Source organism: Sinocyclocheilus grahami, unplaced genomic scaffold (genome assembly GCF_001515645.1).
Source record: "Sinocyclocheilus grahami isolate Dianchi unplaced genomic scaffold, SAMN03320097.WGS_v1.1 scaffold668.1, whole genome shotgun sequence".
In the NCBI taxonomy this organism is placed as follows: Eukaryota; Metazoa; Chordata; class Actinopteri; order Cypriniformes; family Cyprinidae; genus Sinocyclocheilus; species Sinocyclocheilus grahami.
The window spans coordinates 259848-276106 of NW_015505847.1; the positions used below are offsets into that span (position 1 = coordinate 259848).

The following is a 16259-nucleotide window of genomic DNA, read 5'->3' on the forward strand; positions in this document are numbered from 1 at the left end:
GACACATTATCAAGACATGACTTAAACAGTATCAAGCATTGCACGTTATGTGAAATACCACAAGCATCAACGAATTACATTTTGAGATCATTTTACCTGTAATCCAGGAAGACCCATTGATCCCTTTTCTCCTGATATTCCAGGGATTCCCATGTCCCCCTTTGAACCTTTGTGACCCTGAGAACATGTGAATTATACTAATTGTGACATAGGATTAAATAACAATTTAAAGTGTGGTTAGATATGGGTCACACAACAGACAATAGAAGCTAGACAATTAGAACATTTTAGTCCTTTTACCCTTTCACCATCCAGGCCAGGAAGTCCAGGAACACCCTGATCACCCTGTGAAAAGCAAAAACACTTATTTATAGGTTGAAATGAACTGCAATCACATTAGGATCTTCGACTTCACAAAGTTTGCAGACGCAAACACATAAAATGCTAGACTCTCACATAAGACCCTCATTTAATTCCCCATAATGGCCACATTGTTAATATATTAAGTTGTTACCTTCATCCCCTTTGGTCCAACTGGTCCAGGAGGCCCAGGGGGACCCTAAGTCATAAAAATAAATAAAAGAAGAACATTAAAAAAATTATAATGTGAAGATAAATGCACCAAATATTTATTTGTTTGTTTTGTAAAGATGCACAAAATGAATGACAAATTACACTTGCAGCACACAAGTGACACATTTCTCACACATTTGTTGTTATATACAAAACATGACACTTGTGACGTGTCATTTCTTACTTCTGTGATAACAAACATAGGTTAAATTGGACAGGTCTAATCTGAGCACTCTGAATATAGAGCTGAGAAAGAGCCTAGCCCTAGACAGACAGAACAACATTCGCACACTTTGATCCTTGTTATTAAATTAAGTCTTTATCTCAAGTCCGATAAAACAAATGTTAACAAATATTGGCACAGCAACACATAGTGTTTAATCAATAAGGCACCTGTAAGAGAATTAGCAGAATTATGGGAGACACATTTATGGAAGTATTGAATTCATGCTGATCAAGATACAACACATATATAACACATAGACAAAACAGAGGTGAATTACCGTAACTGTAATAGTAGTTATCTTCTGTAGTCAGTCAGGAAGGAGGGAAGGTAAAAGATAAGATTACAGTTATGCATCAGACCAACCTGTGTGTTATGCTTTCTGTCTGTGCCCATTATTTTTCAGGCCCCACATAAAACACTACTGTAGAACGTTATCCATTATTCATTGTTGGGTGTGTATTTTAATTATTTAAAAGTTAATTCAGTGTGAACAGTCAGACTGAAGTTCATGCAATTTTATGTCAATCCTTACTTTCAGTCATAATTCTTCTCAATTACTTGACCAGATATTAGGAATTGAGCACTTTGGCTTGTGATATGAAAGCTGTCTTAACGTGCGCAGCTCATTACAGGTTAGAAATATGATTTCCAATGAAAGATAATAAATATGACATGATTCCACTAACCTGAAGAGCCTCTTGGATGTTTCCATTGTAGTCTATAATTTCAGTTGTACCCTGGTCACCTTTCTCCCCAGGTGGCCCCTGAACAAAAACAATATATTCATTAAGTGGTTAAATATAAATTCCTAATTTATAAATTTACTCAAGTAAAAGTACAAATATATGTATATTTCGCTGCCAAACAATAAGATGCATTTGTAGATTTGCTTTCAATTTACTGTAGGTTCATCCAATGCTATTTATGTTCTCCATGTTCTTAAATTTCCCGTTACGACTCCGAGTGAGAAACTGCTTCAAACAATTCAGTGCATGCAGGGAACTGAACAAATAATTCAAACTGATTTGCCAACCAATTTAAACTGTTTTGCCTATTGTTTGATCAAGGCTTTGAACAAAATCGTCAGTGTAGTGTCAGTGTATCTTGTTACTGTCTGCTTATTTACCAGCTGTTTCACAACATTAGAAGAATCAGAATGAGTTTTATGCCCTGGATTTGTGAACAATCAATAAATCCTGAAGTGCAACCTTAAACCAATTACATCAGCAAAAAAAAAAATGTTTCATACACCACAGCAATGAAATGCTGTAAGAATAAAGCTAATGTACAGACCAGTGTTACATTTGCTAGTCAGAGTTGTCTAAAAATCATTTTAGACTTTACTCACTTGTGATCCTGTTGGGCCTACATCACCATTGTCTCCTGAATCCCCCTGTAATGGACCAATATTATATTTAAGTATTTTGAGAAAGTATAATATTTGCTGTTTGTTATATTAATATGTAACACATTTGATTTGCTTTAATACTTTAGCTTTACATATTAATTGTTTTAACTTTCAAATGCACGTGGGTTACAAAAGAATAAAGACTAACCTTTGAACCTTTCAGGCCTGGTGCTCCTGGTTCCCCCTGCTCTCCCTTATAATTATTTGAAAACAGTTAAAGACTTATCATCAACACATTCAGAGGCAACATGATAAAATATCAGTTGTGTGTGTCGTCAGATTAATTATGGTCCATGTTACTGGTTGAGCAATAACATGATTAAATACTGGTGCATAAACACATAAATGTATTTTTTTCTCAAAGCCCCCCTTGAGAATTACAGAGGTGGTAATATGGTTTACACCATATAACATTTTAAGACTTAGTTTTCTTGAGGTAATAATCAGAGATTGTTTATTTGACCTTTGGAAGACAGTCTGTCAATTAATGGCTTTTATCTGACGGCTGGAGATTCATTATGTCTCATGTGTCTTTTGTTTATTTAGACTGGGTAAAGAACTCCTGCAGAAATTACCCACAGCATAAACAGCTAATTGACTGTTCGCAGGGAGCTTGATTGACAGGCGATCTGACCAATCAGAACACGGATATTATGTGGTGCCGCTGCTATCCGCAATCTTGACCGACATCTACGGCCAGTCTCCATAGAAATCCATGTTAAAACGGGGTAAAAAAGATTGATTGAATTGAAACTTTTTCAATAACTAAATATAAAAGTTTGCGGAGGGTTAAGCTGTGCTGTTGTTGGCTGCCACAGTAATGGCAAGAAGCTAAGGAATTCCTTTAAAGTACTTGTTTTGCATACCAGAAATCGTCTCTAGGTTACGTATGTAACCATGGTTCCCCGAGGGAACGAGACGCTGCGTCTCTTTGCCATACTCCCTGCATCCCTGCAGGCGCTACTTCATCGAAGCTGGTTTGCGCCCGGCCGGATGTGCCTTTATGCTTTCTGGTGCTTACGTCACCCTGCTCGTGACGTCTCGCTGCTCCATTGGACGGATTTGACACGTGCTTCAGAACGCGGTCACGCAAGGGCGTTCCCAAAGCGACTCGACGCAGTTCGAGTTCCTGAAGGGGAACTGTCATTGTCTGGCATTGTATGCATGGCTTGCAGCACTTAAGTTAAAATACTGAGTGTGAAATAATAATATAATGTTAAAATGTGTGCTCTTATCATTCTGTGGACAAAAACCCGTGAACTTCGCCTCGATCGGGAGCTCTATATGCACATGTGCACTCATCTGTTTTCAATGCAGCTAACCTCGGGTCGCTTCATGTCATCTTCCCTCTCATTAAACTATGACAGGTGCTTTACTGCAAAAAGACGGTCACTGTGACACTCTAAAGTGATGAAACTATGGCGCCATGTGCTTTTTTAAACCATTTTCATAGGTTTCACGTTATATTGTGGGGAAGTCGTGGCCTAATGGTTAGAGAGTCGGACTCGTAACCGGAGGGGATTGTAGGTGGGGGGAGTGAATGTACAGCACTATCGCCCACCTTCAATACCACGACTGAGGTGCCCTTGAGCAAGGCACCGAACCCCCAACTGATCCCTGGGCGCCGCAGCAAAAATGGATGCCTACTGCTCCGGGTGTGTGTTCACAGTGTGTGTGTGTTCACTGCTGTGTGTGTGCACTTTGGATGGCTTAAATGCAGAGCACTAATTCCAAGTATGGGTCACCATCCTAGGTGTATATGACTTTCTTCTTTCAGACGAATCCAGTCTGAGTTATATTAAAAATTGTCTTTGATCTTTCAAGCTGTTTAATGCCACTCAGCGGGTGTTGCATTGCTTCAGTCCAAAAGAACTTAAATAAAAATCGCCCATCCATAAAAAAAAGTGTCTCACACGGCTCCGGGGGGTGAACAAAGGCCTTCTGTAGCGAATCGATGCGTTTTTGTAAGAAAAATATCCATATTCAAAAAGTAATAATCACTTTAATCTAGCTTGCGCCAACAGTTGTACACAGAAGCAGTTCCGGGAGCATGACGTATGAGGTCAGCATTGCGCATGCACCAGTGAGTCTCGTAAAAAAACAAAGTTTGTTTACTGGATCAAAGGAAGCAGAGTTTCCTTACTTTAGCAAAGGAAAACCAGTCTCCTCTTGGCTTATATCGAAATCCTCTGACATTCTTCTTTACAAATCCTCGTTTTGTACTTCTAATTCTTGACAGTTGTTTTGTTTTGATCTCTCCGCTGCGTTTCCGTGTGCGTCACTTCTGAGCAGCGCATGCACAAAGCCGACCTCATACGTCATTACCCCGGAACTACTCAGCATAAACTTCTGGAAAGATTCATTTGGTTGTTTTCCCTTTAATTATCCCCCCCATCATGATTTTGATCATCTAGAGTACTGCTTCAAAAGTACTACTTTGTGTTCTCAGCCCATGGGGGGGATTTAGGGTGTACTAACCTCCTTTCACATGATATTCCTTTTTTAGACGATACACGACACCCCGGTCAGGCAACGGTACAGGAGGATACCCCCTTCAGAGTATGAGGTAGTGAAAGCACATATTAACCAACTGCTGGAGTCACAGGTGATCAGAGAGAGCTGCAGTCCATACGCCTCTCCCATTGTCCTGGTTAAAAAGAAGGACTGTAGTCTACGCATGTGTGTAGACTACCGTCAACTAAATTCTAAAACCAGGAAGTATGCCTTCCCTTTGCCTCGTATTGAAGAGTCCCTGGATGCTCTGACAGGGGCCCGCTGGTTCTCCACAATGGATCTGGCCAGCGGGTATAACCAGGTCCCTTTCACAGAGGCTGACCGACCCAAAACTGCTTTTTGTACTCCATTTGGCCTATTTGAGTGGAACAGAATGCCGTTTGGTCTCTGCAACGCTCCCATCACTTTCCAGCGTCTGATGGAGAGGTTGTTTGGTGACCAACAATGTCAGTCCTTGTTGTTGTATCTGGATGACATTGTGGTGTTCTCTTCCTCCGTGGCCCAACATTTAGAAAGGCTGGAAGTGGTCTTGTGTCGATTAGGGATTGAGGGACTTAAAGCCAAGTTAGAGAAGTGTGCATTCTTTCAACGCGAGGTAAAGTATTAAGGACATATCGTGTCACCTCAAGGTGTTGCTACAGACCAAAGCAAGGTTGAAGTAGTGGCCCAGTGGCATACTCCAACTAGCGTTTCGGATTTGGCTCATTTCTAGGCTTACCGCCATTTTGTGGAGGGGTTTGCCAAGTTGGCAGCCCCTCTGCATAAACGGGTGGCTGAACTGGCAGGAGGCAAGTTAAAGAAATGTAGGGGACAGAGTTTTGGTGGTGCCTGGACGGAACATTGTCAGAGTAGTTTCAAGGCATTAAAGAGTAAACTTACCTCTGCTCCTGTTCTCGCTTACGCTGACTTCTCCTCACCTTTCATTCTAGATGTCGACGCTAGCTATAGTGGCTTAGGGGCCGTTCTTTCCCAAGAACAATGAGGAAAGGTGCGGCCTATTGCCTATGCAAGTCGCCATCTTAGGGCCACTGAGCGCAATATGTCCAATTATAGTTCTATGAAGTTAGAGTTCTTGGTGCTCAAGTGGGCCGTGACTGAGAAGTTTCGGGAATATTTGCTAGGGCACAAATGGGTAGTCTTCACTGATAACAACCCCCTTAGTCATCTTGCGCCAGCAAAGCTTGGGGCTACTGAACAGCGTTGGGCAGCACAACTTGCTGCTTTTGATTTTGAGATAAAGTATAGGTCAGGGAAAAGTAACCGAAACGCAGATGCCCTGTCGAGGCGGTACCCACCTGATGTCTGCAGTCCTTCATGCTGTGCAGCAAGTGGGAGGTGTAGATGTGGTTTCTCAAGCCACTCAAGCAATTATTTCTGTTCTGCCTAGCCATTGTGCTGCCGATTTGAGTTCTCTGCAGTAGGCAGACCCAGTTATTAGGGAGGATCTGCCCTTTTGGAAATGAAAAGTGTTCCCTAGCGTAGAAGAACGTAGAGTGTTGTCTAAGTCCAGTTTAATTTTGCTCCATCAGTGGGATCGTTTTGTGGAAAGAGCCGGTGTGTTATACAGACGGGTGTGTCGTCCTGATGGGGAGGAGATTTATCAGTTGATTTTGCCCACCATCTTGAAAGCTGAGGTTCTGACACAGCTTCATCAGGAGCATGGACACCAGTGTATCGAGCGAACCACTGAGTTATTATGGAAACGATGCTATTGGCCGGGTATGTGTTCTGAAGTGGCCCGTTGGTGCCAGGAGTGTGAAAAGTGTCAGTCTGCTAAAGATGTTCAGCATGTTGCTAAAGATGTTCAGCATGTTGCCCGTAGTTTCATGGGCCATCTGTTGGCTTCAAGGCCAAATTAGATTTTAGCTATTGATTTTACTATGCTTGAACCTTCTCGTTCAGGCATTGAAAATATTTTAGTAATGACTGATGTTTTTACTAAATACACCCTGGCTGTCCCTACACGGGAACAACGTGCCGAGACTGTGGCCCAGGTTCTTGTTGTGGAGTGGTTCTATAAGTTTGAGGTTCCTGGTCGGATTCATTCTGACCAGGGCCACAACTTTGAATCCTCCCTTATCCAGCAGCTCTGTCGCATCGTACTGGCTCTGCTTTGGTGTTGCGGTTGTCTGCATTATCCAGTTTCTGTTAGTGTCAACCTTTGCTTCTATACTGTTCAGTGCTCACAGGGCAGAGGCCCTGTCAATTTAATGCGGCTGACTGCTGCAGTGTCCGGTATGTATAAATGAAACATGTTTAAGGGTGTCAGGCTTCATATATTTGAATTACCCTTATTTAATGACGTTATCGTCTCTTTTTTTTAGTAATATGTTGGAGGGGTCCTGCTGCAGTGCATGTGGTTTAGTCTGAACATCAGTACCCAGAAATAAGACAAAATGAAAATGACATCGAAGCTTTTCTGAAGACGTTCGGTTCTTTTCAAAGATACATTCATGTTAAAACATCGGCGCCGCATTTTAATTTTGAAACGCGCATTGCTCAGTTTATTCAACAAAGTATAAGCCTTTTGGAAAATCTATTTACTCAATGTATGGTAAACACTGGACACTGTTATAAGTCAAATGGCCAAGTGATAACAAAAATAAGAGTTCACACATATTACACAGCCCGCTGCTCATAACTGCTTATTGTGCACTGGCCACAAGCGATGACATCGTGGATGCTATTGTCGGACCTACACACACATTTCATGAGGAAATTAACGTTCACGTTATAATCAGCCCAGAAGTTTCATCTGAACTGCATGTGTTTCTACTTTCACATGCAAATGACTTGCTGCACTTATGAATATGATAACTTTATGGCCATAGGCGGAGCGTATGTAAGGCTTAGCCTTAGTGGCCAAAAATGCCCCTGCACAAACAAATAAAATGTATTAGGACTGTTGCTAACAAAATTAAAATGAATAGAAAGTGTCGACTGCGGCATTAAATTAAAATCTGCTCATGTTGCACCATATTTCATTTTAGCCATTTATACAGTGTTGCGCATTATAACTAATCACACACGATTCTGCTGAGCTTAGGAATGCAATGGCCAGTCAGAGGCGTTCAGGTGAGTCATTGCGGAAACTCATCAGTTTTGAGTGCGCGTGCGTTCACTGACTGAATTCTGGACATGCAGAGGTATGTACAATGTAAGTAAGAGATTAATTTCACAGTGTAGACAGCTTAAAGGAACACTCCACCTATTGAAAATAGGCAAATTTTTCAACTCCCCTAGAGTTAAATAGTTGAGTTTTACCGTTTTCGAATCCATTCAGCCGATCTCCGGGTCTGGCGGTAGCACTTTTAGCTGTAGCTTAGCATAGATCATTGAATCTGATTAGACCATTAGCATCTCGCTCAAAAATGACCAAAGAGTTTTGATATTTTTCCTATTTAAAACCGTTATCGTTAAACTATATTTACTATAGTAAAAACATGGTACATTTTCTATAGCTGATGGCTCATTTGATGAACGCAGTAACGTTATTTCCACATTGTTTTGCCGTTATTTTCTCATAGAAATACTTTGGAAGCATGTCACTTGATTTCTTTATTGTAGTAAAAAGATAAATTCTAGTTGAAACGCTGTTTATAAATATTACATTGTAAACGTGTTAACTTGTGATTTGCATTCACTAGCTGGTATTTTATTTGATTATACCATTATAGCCTAAATTGTATTCTGTATTCGAAAAGCTGCATCTAAATGTTATAATGTTACTTTGTAAACGTGTTACCTTGTAACTATTGCGTTCCCTAGCCGATTAATTCTAATTATAAAGTTATTTTCTGCTTGTGAATATATTTGCAGTCGATATGTAGGCTAAATATAGACCGTAAATGTTCACACGGTTAATCAGCATTAGAAAATAAAATAAGCAAAAAAAAATATCACAGCAGCTTGAGACAGCTTCGAACCCATATAAAATAGTTCATTTTTGTATACGACAGGTGCAATCACGTTGAGCTATCCAACCACACTAATACACTTCTATTTGTACACAAGCTTCTTTTTATGCTGTGACTTAACACTGTTTTCTCGTCAAAATACTGCTTATAAATTATGTAAACCATTAAGCTAAATGATCATGTTTTGATATACAATTAGAAAAAAAATACACATTGTGGAAAGTAACAAAATTAACGCAGCAAAATGTTATTGCATATAAGGATGCACCATAGCCTACAGTAAGCTGTGATAGCGGTTCACTGCCTTACATATTAGCATTTAGAATGTAGTATTTTACAATTCAAGGGGTCCAACTATATTTTAAAAATGCATTAAAATGTTTTTAAAGGCAATCAATCTACTAGTGTGAGTATCTAAAGCGACACAGAGGTTATGGGTGATTTTTATTCACTACAATCAAATAAAGAAGTCAAATGACAGTTTCCAAAGTATTTCTACGAGAAAATCATGGCAAAACAATGTGGAAATAGCATTACTGCGTTCATCAAATGAGACATCAGCTATAGTTTCTGAAGAAAATGTACCATGTTTTTACTATAGTAAATATAGTTTAACGATAGCGTTTGTAATTAAACTATAGTAGCCACAAATTTACATTGTCTGAGAGTCTATGAAATGTACTTTAATATCATAAACCATAAAATGTTGTCAGCTTTTTACTACGGTTAATTTTCATAATAGGTAAACACAGGTCACAAGTTAACTGACAGGATAAAAGGACCCAGAAGCAAAGACAAGTCAAACAGAGGATTTATTGTCTACAAAAACAAACTTAGGCAGTCTGCCGTTCACTGGCCGTATTCGGCGGTCGCATGACTGGACGTTAACACAGGAGCACTGGAACATAAGGGTTGACTTGACTTGAGAGTTCGGGGCACCACCCGGGGCTGCAGGTCGAGGAGCGACTACCTCTTAGACTGTACGGACCGGAGGACAGCATCCGGAGGAGAGCGAACTGCTGGCAGCGGGTAGCTGGGAGACTGGGCAGAAATCCAGGTAAGTCATACGACAGGACTCGACTAGACAGTGCCCGCTACCCAGTTAATTTGGGGATTATGCCGCGTTAACCAGGGGTGTCCTAAGACGATAGGCGCTAAGGGGAAAAAAAATGAAATGGTCTCTTGGTGATTGGCAGAAACGGTGAGACTCACCGGGATGTTGGCTCGAAGGATCTTGGAGAGGATGTGACCATCCAGGGCATAGATGGTGGGAGGGTCTCTTAGCACTTGAAGAGGAATGCCATGATTGATAGCCCAGTCCTCATCCATGAAGTTCCCCTCTGCCCCTGAATCAACAAGGGCCGCACAGGGAAAAGAGGAGCCCCCGCAACGTAGGCAGGCCTCGAGGAAGGTACCCTAGTACCCTAGTGTCAGTCTGCTAAAGATGTTCAGCATGTTGCCCGTAGTTTCATGGGCCATCTGTTGGCTTCAAGGCCAAATTAGATTTTAGCTATTGATTTTACTATGCTTGAACCTTCTCGTTCAGGCATTGAAAATATTTTAGTAATGACTGATGTTTTTACTAAATACACCCTGGCTGTCCCTACACGGGAACAACGTGCCGAGACTGTGGCCCAGGTTCTTGTTGTGGAGTGGTTCTATAAGTTTGAGGTTCCTGGTCGGATTCATTCTGACCAGGGCCACAACTTTGAATCCTCCCTTATCCAGCAGCTCTGTCGCATCGTACTGGCTCTGCTTTGGTGTTGCGGTTGTCTGCATTATCCAGTTTCTGTTAGTGTCAACCTTTGCTTCTATACTGTTCAGTGCTCACAGGGCAGAGGCCCTGTCAATTTAATGCGGCTGACTGCTGCAGTGTCCGGTATGTATAAATGAAACATGTTTAAGGGTGTCAGGCTTCATATATTTGAATTACCCTTATTTAATGACGTTATCGTCTCTTTTTTTTAGTAATATGTTGGAGGGGTCCTGCTGCAGTGCATGTGGTTTAGTCTGAACATCAGTACCCAGAAATAAGACAAAATTAAAATGACATCGAAGCTTTTCTGAAGACGGTCGGTTCTTTTCAAAGATACATTCATGTTAAAACATTGGCGCCGCATTTTAATTTAAAATTTTTAATTTTAAAATTTACCCGCTGCCGAGTCCTATGAGATGGGGAAGAGGTAGCTCTCTCTTTTACTGGACACCTTGCGGCAAAATGCCCCAGAGCACCACAATACATGCAGAGACCCCCCGTAATGCAGCGCTGACGCTCCGCAGCAGAGATATGGAAACCCCCTAGCTGCATGGGCTCGGGTTCAGATGTGGCCACTACCATAGGTGGAACGGCAGGTGAAACCACCCGTTGCTCAGGAACGGAGATGCGGGCTCGGTGGCGCGTCTTAAAGCGCTTGTCGATCCGGATGGTCAGTTCAACCAGCTGGTCCAAGCGGGATCTCCCCAGAGAGACCCTCCAGAAAGCGGGCAGTGAGGGCTGGCTCGTTACACTCACAGGTGGCCGCTAGGGTGCGGAACTTGATTGCATAATCGGCAGCAGACCGCCTACCCTGGCGAAGTGTGGCTTGTTGTCAAGATGCCTCGAGGCCATAAACGGAGCGGTCAAACACCTTTATCATCTCCTCCTTAAACGAAGAGAATCACTCGCAGTAGTCTGCCTCCGACTCCCACACTGCCATTCCCCAGTCACGAGCCTGCCCAGTCAGGAGAGAGAGTAAAAAAAGCTACCCTTGAGCGATCATCGGCATTAGTAGGTTGGAGGGAAAAGTCCACCTCACACTGCGTCAAAAAGGTTCGGCACTCTGTGGGCTGTCCAGAATAGCAAGGAGGATTGTTAATGCGTTGTTCAGGAGGATTACGTGGCTGAGGCATGGCCGGCTGCTCAGGATGCAGGCTCTGCAGCCGATTGGTTAAATCCTCACCTGGGCTGACAGGCTATCCACGGCAAACCTGGCGGCGGCGAGTTCCTCCTCGTGTTGGCCCAGCATTGCGCCCTGCAATTCCACTGCTGATCGAATTGGAGTCTCCATCGCTGGGTCCATCTGTGGCCAGACTATTCCGTCAGGATAAAAGGACCCGGAAGCAAAGACAAGTCAAACAGAGGATTTATTGTCCACAAAAACAAACTTAGGCAGTCTGCCATTCACTGGCTGTATTTGGCGGTTGCAGAACTGGACTTTAACACAGGAGCACTGGAACATAAGGGTTGACTTGACTTGAGAGTTCGGGGCACCACCCCGAGCTGCAGGTCAAGGAGTGACTACCTCTTAGACTGTACAGACCAGAGGACAGCGTCCGGAGGAGAGCGAACTGCTGGCAGAGGGTAGCTGGAAAACTGGGCAGAAATCCAGGTAAGTCACACGACAGGACTTGACTAGACAGTGCAGAACTGGACTCGACTGGATCTCACAAATGACGGAAAAGAGAGCCAAGATACTGACATGAAAGCACAATAATCTGGCAAAGAGCCTTGTCACATGCAGAGAGAAATAGAGAGGTAAATCAGCGTAAAGAGGGAACAGATGCGGTCCCAATCAGCGCAAGTGCTGATTGTAATCACGAACAGCTGAGTCTAGGATAGCAAATAGAGAAATAGAGAAGAAAAAGAAAACTAGAGGCAAACCCGACTTATGACATTAACACCGTCACATTTCCTTGATTCAACCAGCTGTACAACGTGACACCGAGAGCAGAATCCTGTCTTCAATCCAGAAATCTGTGGCTAAACCAGTGCTGTTCGGCAGCTCAGTGTGTTCATTACTGGCGTCTCACGGTGCAGCATCTTTTAGCGCGTGTTCGAAACCCACACCAACACAGACTTTTTTGTTTATTTTCCGTTCTTAAGTCGCTACGGGCGATCATACCAATAATTTGTAATCTTTACAAGAATATCAAAATCATGTAATGAGCAAGTGTGCATTTATTAGACAGCTTAATATCACGTCAGTGATATGTCATCTGGAGTGGAGACCTGAACCAGGAAGTTGGTCACCAGATAACATGGTTAAACCGTTACACCGGCATCAATTCTTGTAGGGTAAAACGTAATTACGCTTTCGAAACGGTCTGTTTTGCCCTGCCATCATTAGCTGAAGCTGTGTGTAAACAAGAAGCGGCTGCAGAGTGTGAGTCTGTGAGATGCTCCGTCTCTCAAGGCTGATTTATACTCGACGCGTCCGCAAGTTCGCTTGGGTGGCACGGCAAATATGACTTCATTCCCTTTCAGTGTGCGCAAACTCATTTCACATGGCGGTGTGCACTGCATTTTTTTTTACTTTCTGTGCAGCTCCGCATCCGAAGATGCACGAGTTCAGGGCGATTCTAGCCGAACATGCACGTCTGTGCCGGCGTTTGTGTGAAACAGAAGCAGTTTAATGTGATGTTCAAACTCCATCAGGTGCTTTTTGATGCTTTGACGGAAAACAATGCATAGTTTGTCCAAGGCTTTTTATTTGAAGTAAGTTTTATTTTTATTGTATAAAAATAGAATTAGAATTCATTTAGATATCATTTATACACTATTTGCTTAAAGTTGTCTTGTGTTTGATGCGAAATGAACCCAAAAGCTTTTTTTTTTTAAATTTGAATCCGTTTGTAAGAAATGATTAATTCATCAACTCAAAGCGACCTTCCAACACAAATGACTTCTTCTCACCAGTGATTCCCGATGGTTTTAGAGCCCAATTACTCGTCGCCCGATCGGCCCTGTCCCAAATGGCACCCTAAACCTGCACTTTCGTGACGTAATGCCGCTAGAAGTAAAGTCCCAGTGCGGTTTTATTTTTATTGTATAAAAATAGAATTAGAATTCATTTAGATACTGATTATACACTATTTGCTTAAAATTGTCTTGTGTTTGATGCTAAATAAAGGCAATAGTTTAAGATTGTTTTAAGTTTGTACATAAAGAAATTATTAATTCATCAACTCATTCATCACTCGAGAAGACTTGTACCGGCCATAGACTGTAAAAAAAGATGGATGACGTGTCTTCTATTCCTTCCACAGTAGAAAAGTGAAGCCAAAACTTCTCAGTATGGCCACTGCCATCTTGAGTAAATGACGTCATTTACTTCCGAGTCTGTGCAGTATAGATTCGTTTGGAGCCAGAGTCTGCGCAGTAGTGTCGTGAGGTGGAGCCGCGGTATCAAACTCTGCCCAAACTCCCGCAGACCCAATCAACTACAACGACACGCCCCGTTTTTATAGCATCAAATTACTAGCTAAAATCATACTTATCACAAAAACAAACAATTTAACATATATCAGCGTGATTTAACATATATCAGCGTGATACCTTAAATTACCAAAATCATCTTTCGGAAAAATGTATTGGAAGTGTAATTAATTTTTTTATTTTGACTCAAGTCCCATTCGTTTTCATGGAGAGGGCGGGGTTTATGACCTGTACTGCAGCCAGCCACCAGGGGGCGATCAAAGAACCCGCAGCTTCACTTTTCAGGACGTGTGAGGCACACCCGGTACCGGCAAATTACTTCTCACCGGTGATTCCCGATGGTTTTAGAAGAAAATTACTCCTCATCACCCCCTGTCTTTTCAAAGAATAGTACAACGGCGAATGCGACAAGTATAAAAGTTTGGGAAGGTGCGCGCGCAGTCAGCGGAGGCTTGCGGAGCGCAGCCAGGCGAAAGTATAAATCACGCAGCCCAGAGAGAGATTCTCCGGCGTTCCACAACAATGCTTAGCTGCCCGCAGATGCGCCTGCCTATAAATTGGCCTAATTTGCAGCACAATCGGCCGATGCCGATTAATTAAAAAATGCCAAAAATTGGCAGATTAATCAGCCGGCCGATCAATAGGTCGACCACTAATCCAGTGTGTGATTTAAGTTTTCCCTTAATTTTTTTTTAAAAGTGTATACATAGCTGTGCGGCATACTGGACATTATCTGCTCATTGTGACATTGAGACTTTTCTCAACATTAATGACTTTTCTCTTCCTCAGACGACCACTGCACCTATTTACTGCTCATCTTACCTTGTGTCCTGCTGGACCTGTCTCACCACGTTCACCCTTGCCAGGCGGTCCTTGTTCTCCTCTCTCTCCCTACAAAATATTTTATTTATTTATTTATTAATTATTTTTACAGTGATGTTTTTTTTGACCAGCTAAAACCAGCTTAAAAGGTACACATTTTGATATTACAAAAGTGATTTAGATCAGTGGTTCTCAACCAGGAGACCATGGTACACTGTAAAATTCCAGGTTATCCTCAATAAGTGTTAAAATTATTTACATATAGTTATATTAAAAATCTTAATTAACATAATAATAATAATAATATTATTATTATTATTAATAATCCATATAATCCATAAATAATCCATAATATTTATGATTTTGTATATTTTTATTACAGTAGAAGTACCAGAAGTACATTTTTGACCAGCTAAAACCAGCTTAAAAGGTACACATTTTGATATTACAAAAGTGATTTAGATCAGTGGTTCTCAACCAGGAGACCATGGTACACTGTAAAATTCCAGGTTATCCTCAATAAGTGTTAAAATTATTTACATATAGTAATATTAAAAATCTTAATTAACATAATAATAATAATATTATTATTATTATTAATAATCCATATAATCCATAAATAATCCATAATATTTATGATTTTGTATATTTTTATTACAGTAGAAGTACCAGAAGTACATGTCAGCTTAGATGGAAAGGCCTTCAAATATTGTCTTGGACAAAGGGGACTTTGAAGTCAAAGCTGAGATTCACTGACTTAAACCACTCGTCAATCAGTACTGCATTATTCATAAAACACACATAAACCGTATATTTTCACAATCGTGTGTTTATTGTCTTCATGTTTTTTTCTGCTTTTTATTCAGCTCAGCTACAGCTATAGCCGGATGCTTTTGTCCATATTAGGGTTTCCTGCACGTCATAAGTCATTCCTTCTATGAGTCTGTTTTGGACTTTCTGCAGGAGAGCGCCCTCTGGCTCGAGTATGAATTAAACATACACTGCATCCAGATATTCACTTCTCATTTTGGATACGAATAAAACGTCAGGTCATGCATAGACTATCGATACTGTCTCTTTGAATTTAAATCTAGAAACCTCTATGTGAACACACCTGCCCGAATAAAGTGCGGGGGACGAAATTACATTTCTTTAAAATTAAATATTAAAAATGCAGCTAACGTTCTACACACAGCAATATAAACAAAGGTGCCTGTTCTCTTTCGTTCTTGCTGTTTGATTGGGAAAAGTTTAAAGGGCGTCGATGGGTCTTGTCTTCATGTTATCTGACTAAAAAACTATTACTTTGACCTTTTTTTGTTACAGTATTTATTTAAAAATGTAGAGTGCCTTAAAAATAATCATGACAACCCTGTGACAGGCTTTTTCTCATCCTCCGATTTATAGGCTACTTATCAATCCTGTTTTTATCATCATTATAATTTAAACAATGAATAAATTCAGAACAGGATTATAATACAATTCTATTTTAAATAAGACAGAAATATTTTTTCTACAACAACAACAGTAGCCTAGTGTTTACAACAGCAAAACCACCATACCCTGTAAACTCAATAATAATAATAGGCCTAATTTAATTCCATT

At 41.2% G+C, this 16259-nt stretch overlaps 1 protein-coding gene across 1 annotated transcript in view; it reads right to left on the bottom strand.

Annotated features, from left to right (window-relative positions):
- Positions 1–16259, bottom strand: part of LOC107558967 (collagen alpha-1(XXV) chain) — a 268638-nt gene that overhangs the window by 38676 nt on the left and 213703 nt on the right. Inside the window, exons 14-21 of the mRNA XM_016242681.1 lie at positions 14655–14723; positions 2356–2400; positions 2148–2192; positions 1486–1563; positions 1077–1100; positions 515–559; positions 301–345; positions 97–177 (exon numbers count right to left, since the gene is read on the bottom strand). Of these exons, the coding sequence (XP_016098167.1) occupies positions 97–177; positions 301–345; positions 515–559; positions 1077–1100; positions 1486–1563; positions 2148–2192; positions 2356–2400; positions 14655–14723 (432 nt within the window). The remainder of the gene's footprint in view (positions 1–96; positions 178–300; positions 346–514; positions 560–1076; positions 1101–1485; positions 1564–2147; positions 2193–2355; positions 2401–14654; positions 14724–16259) is intronic.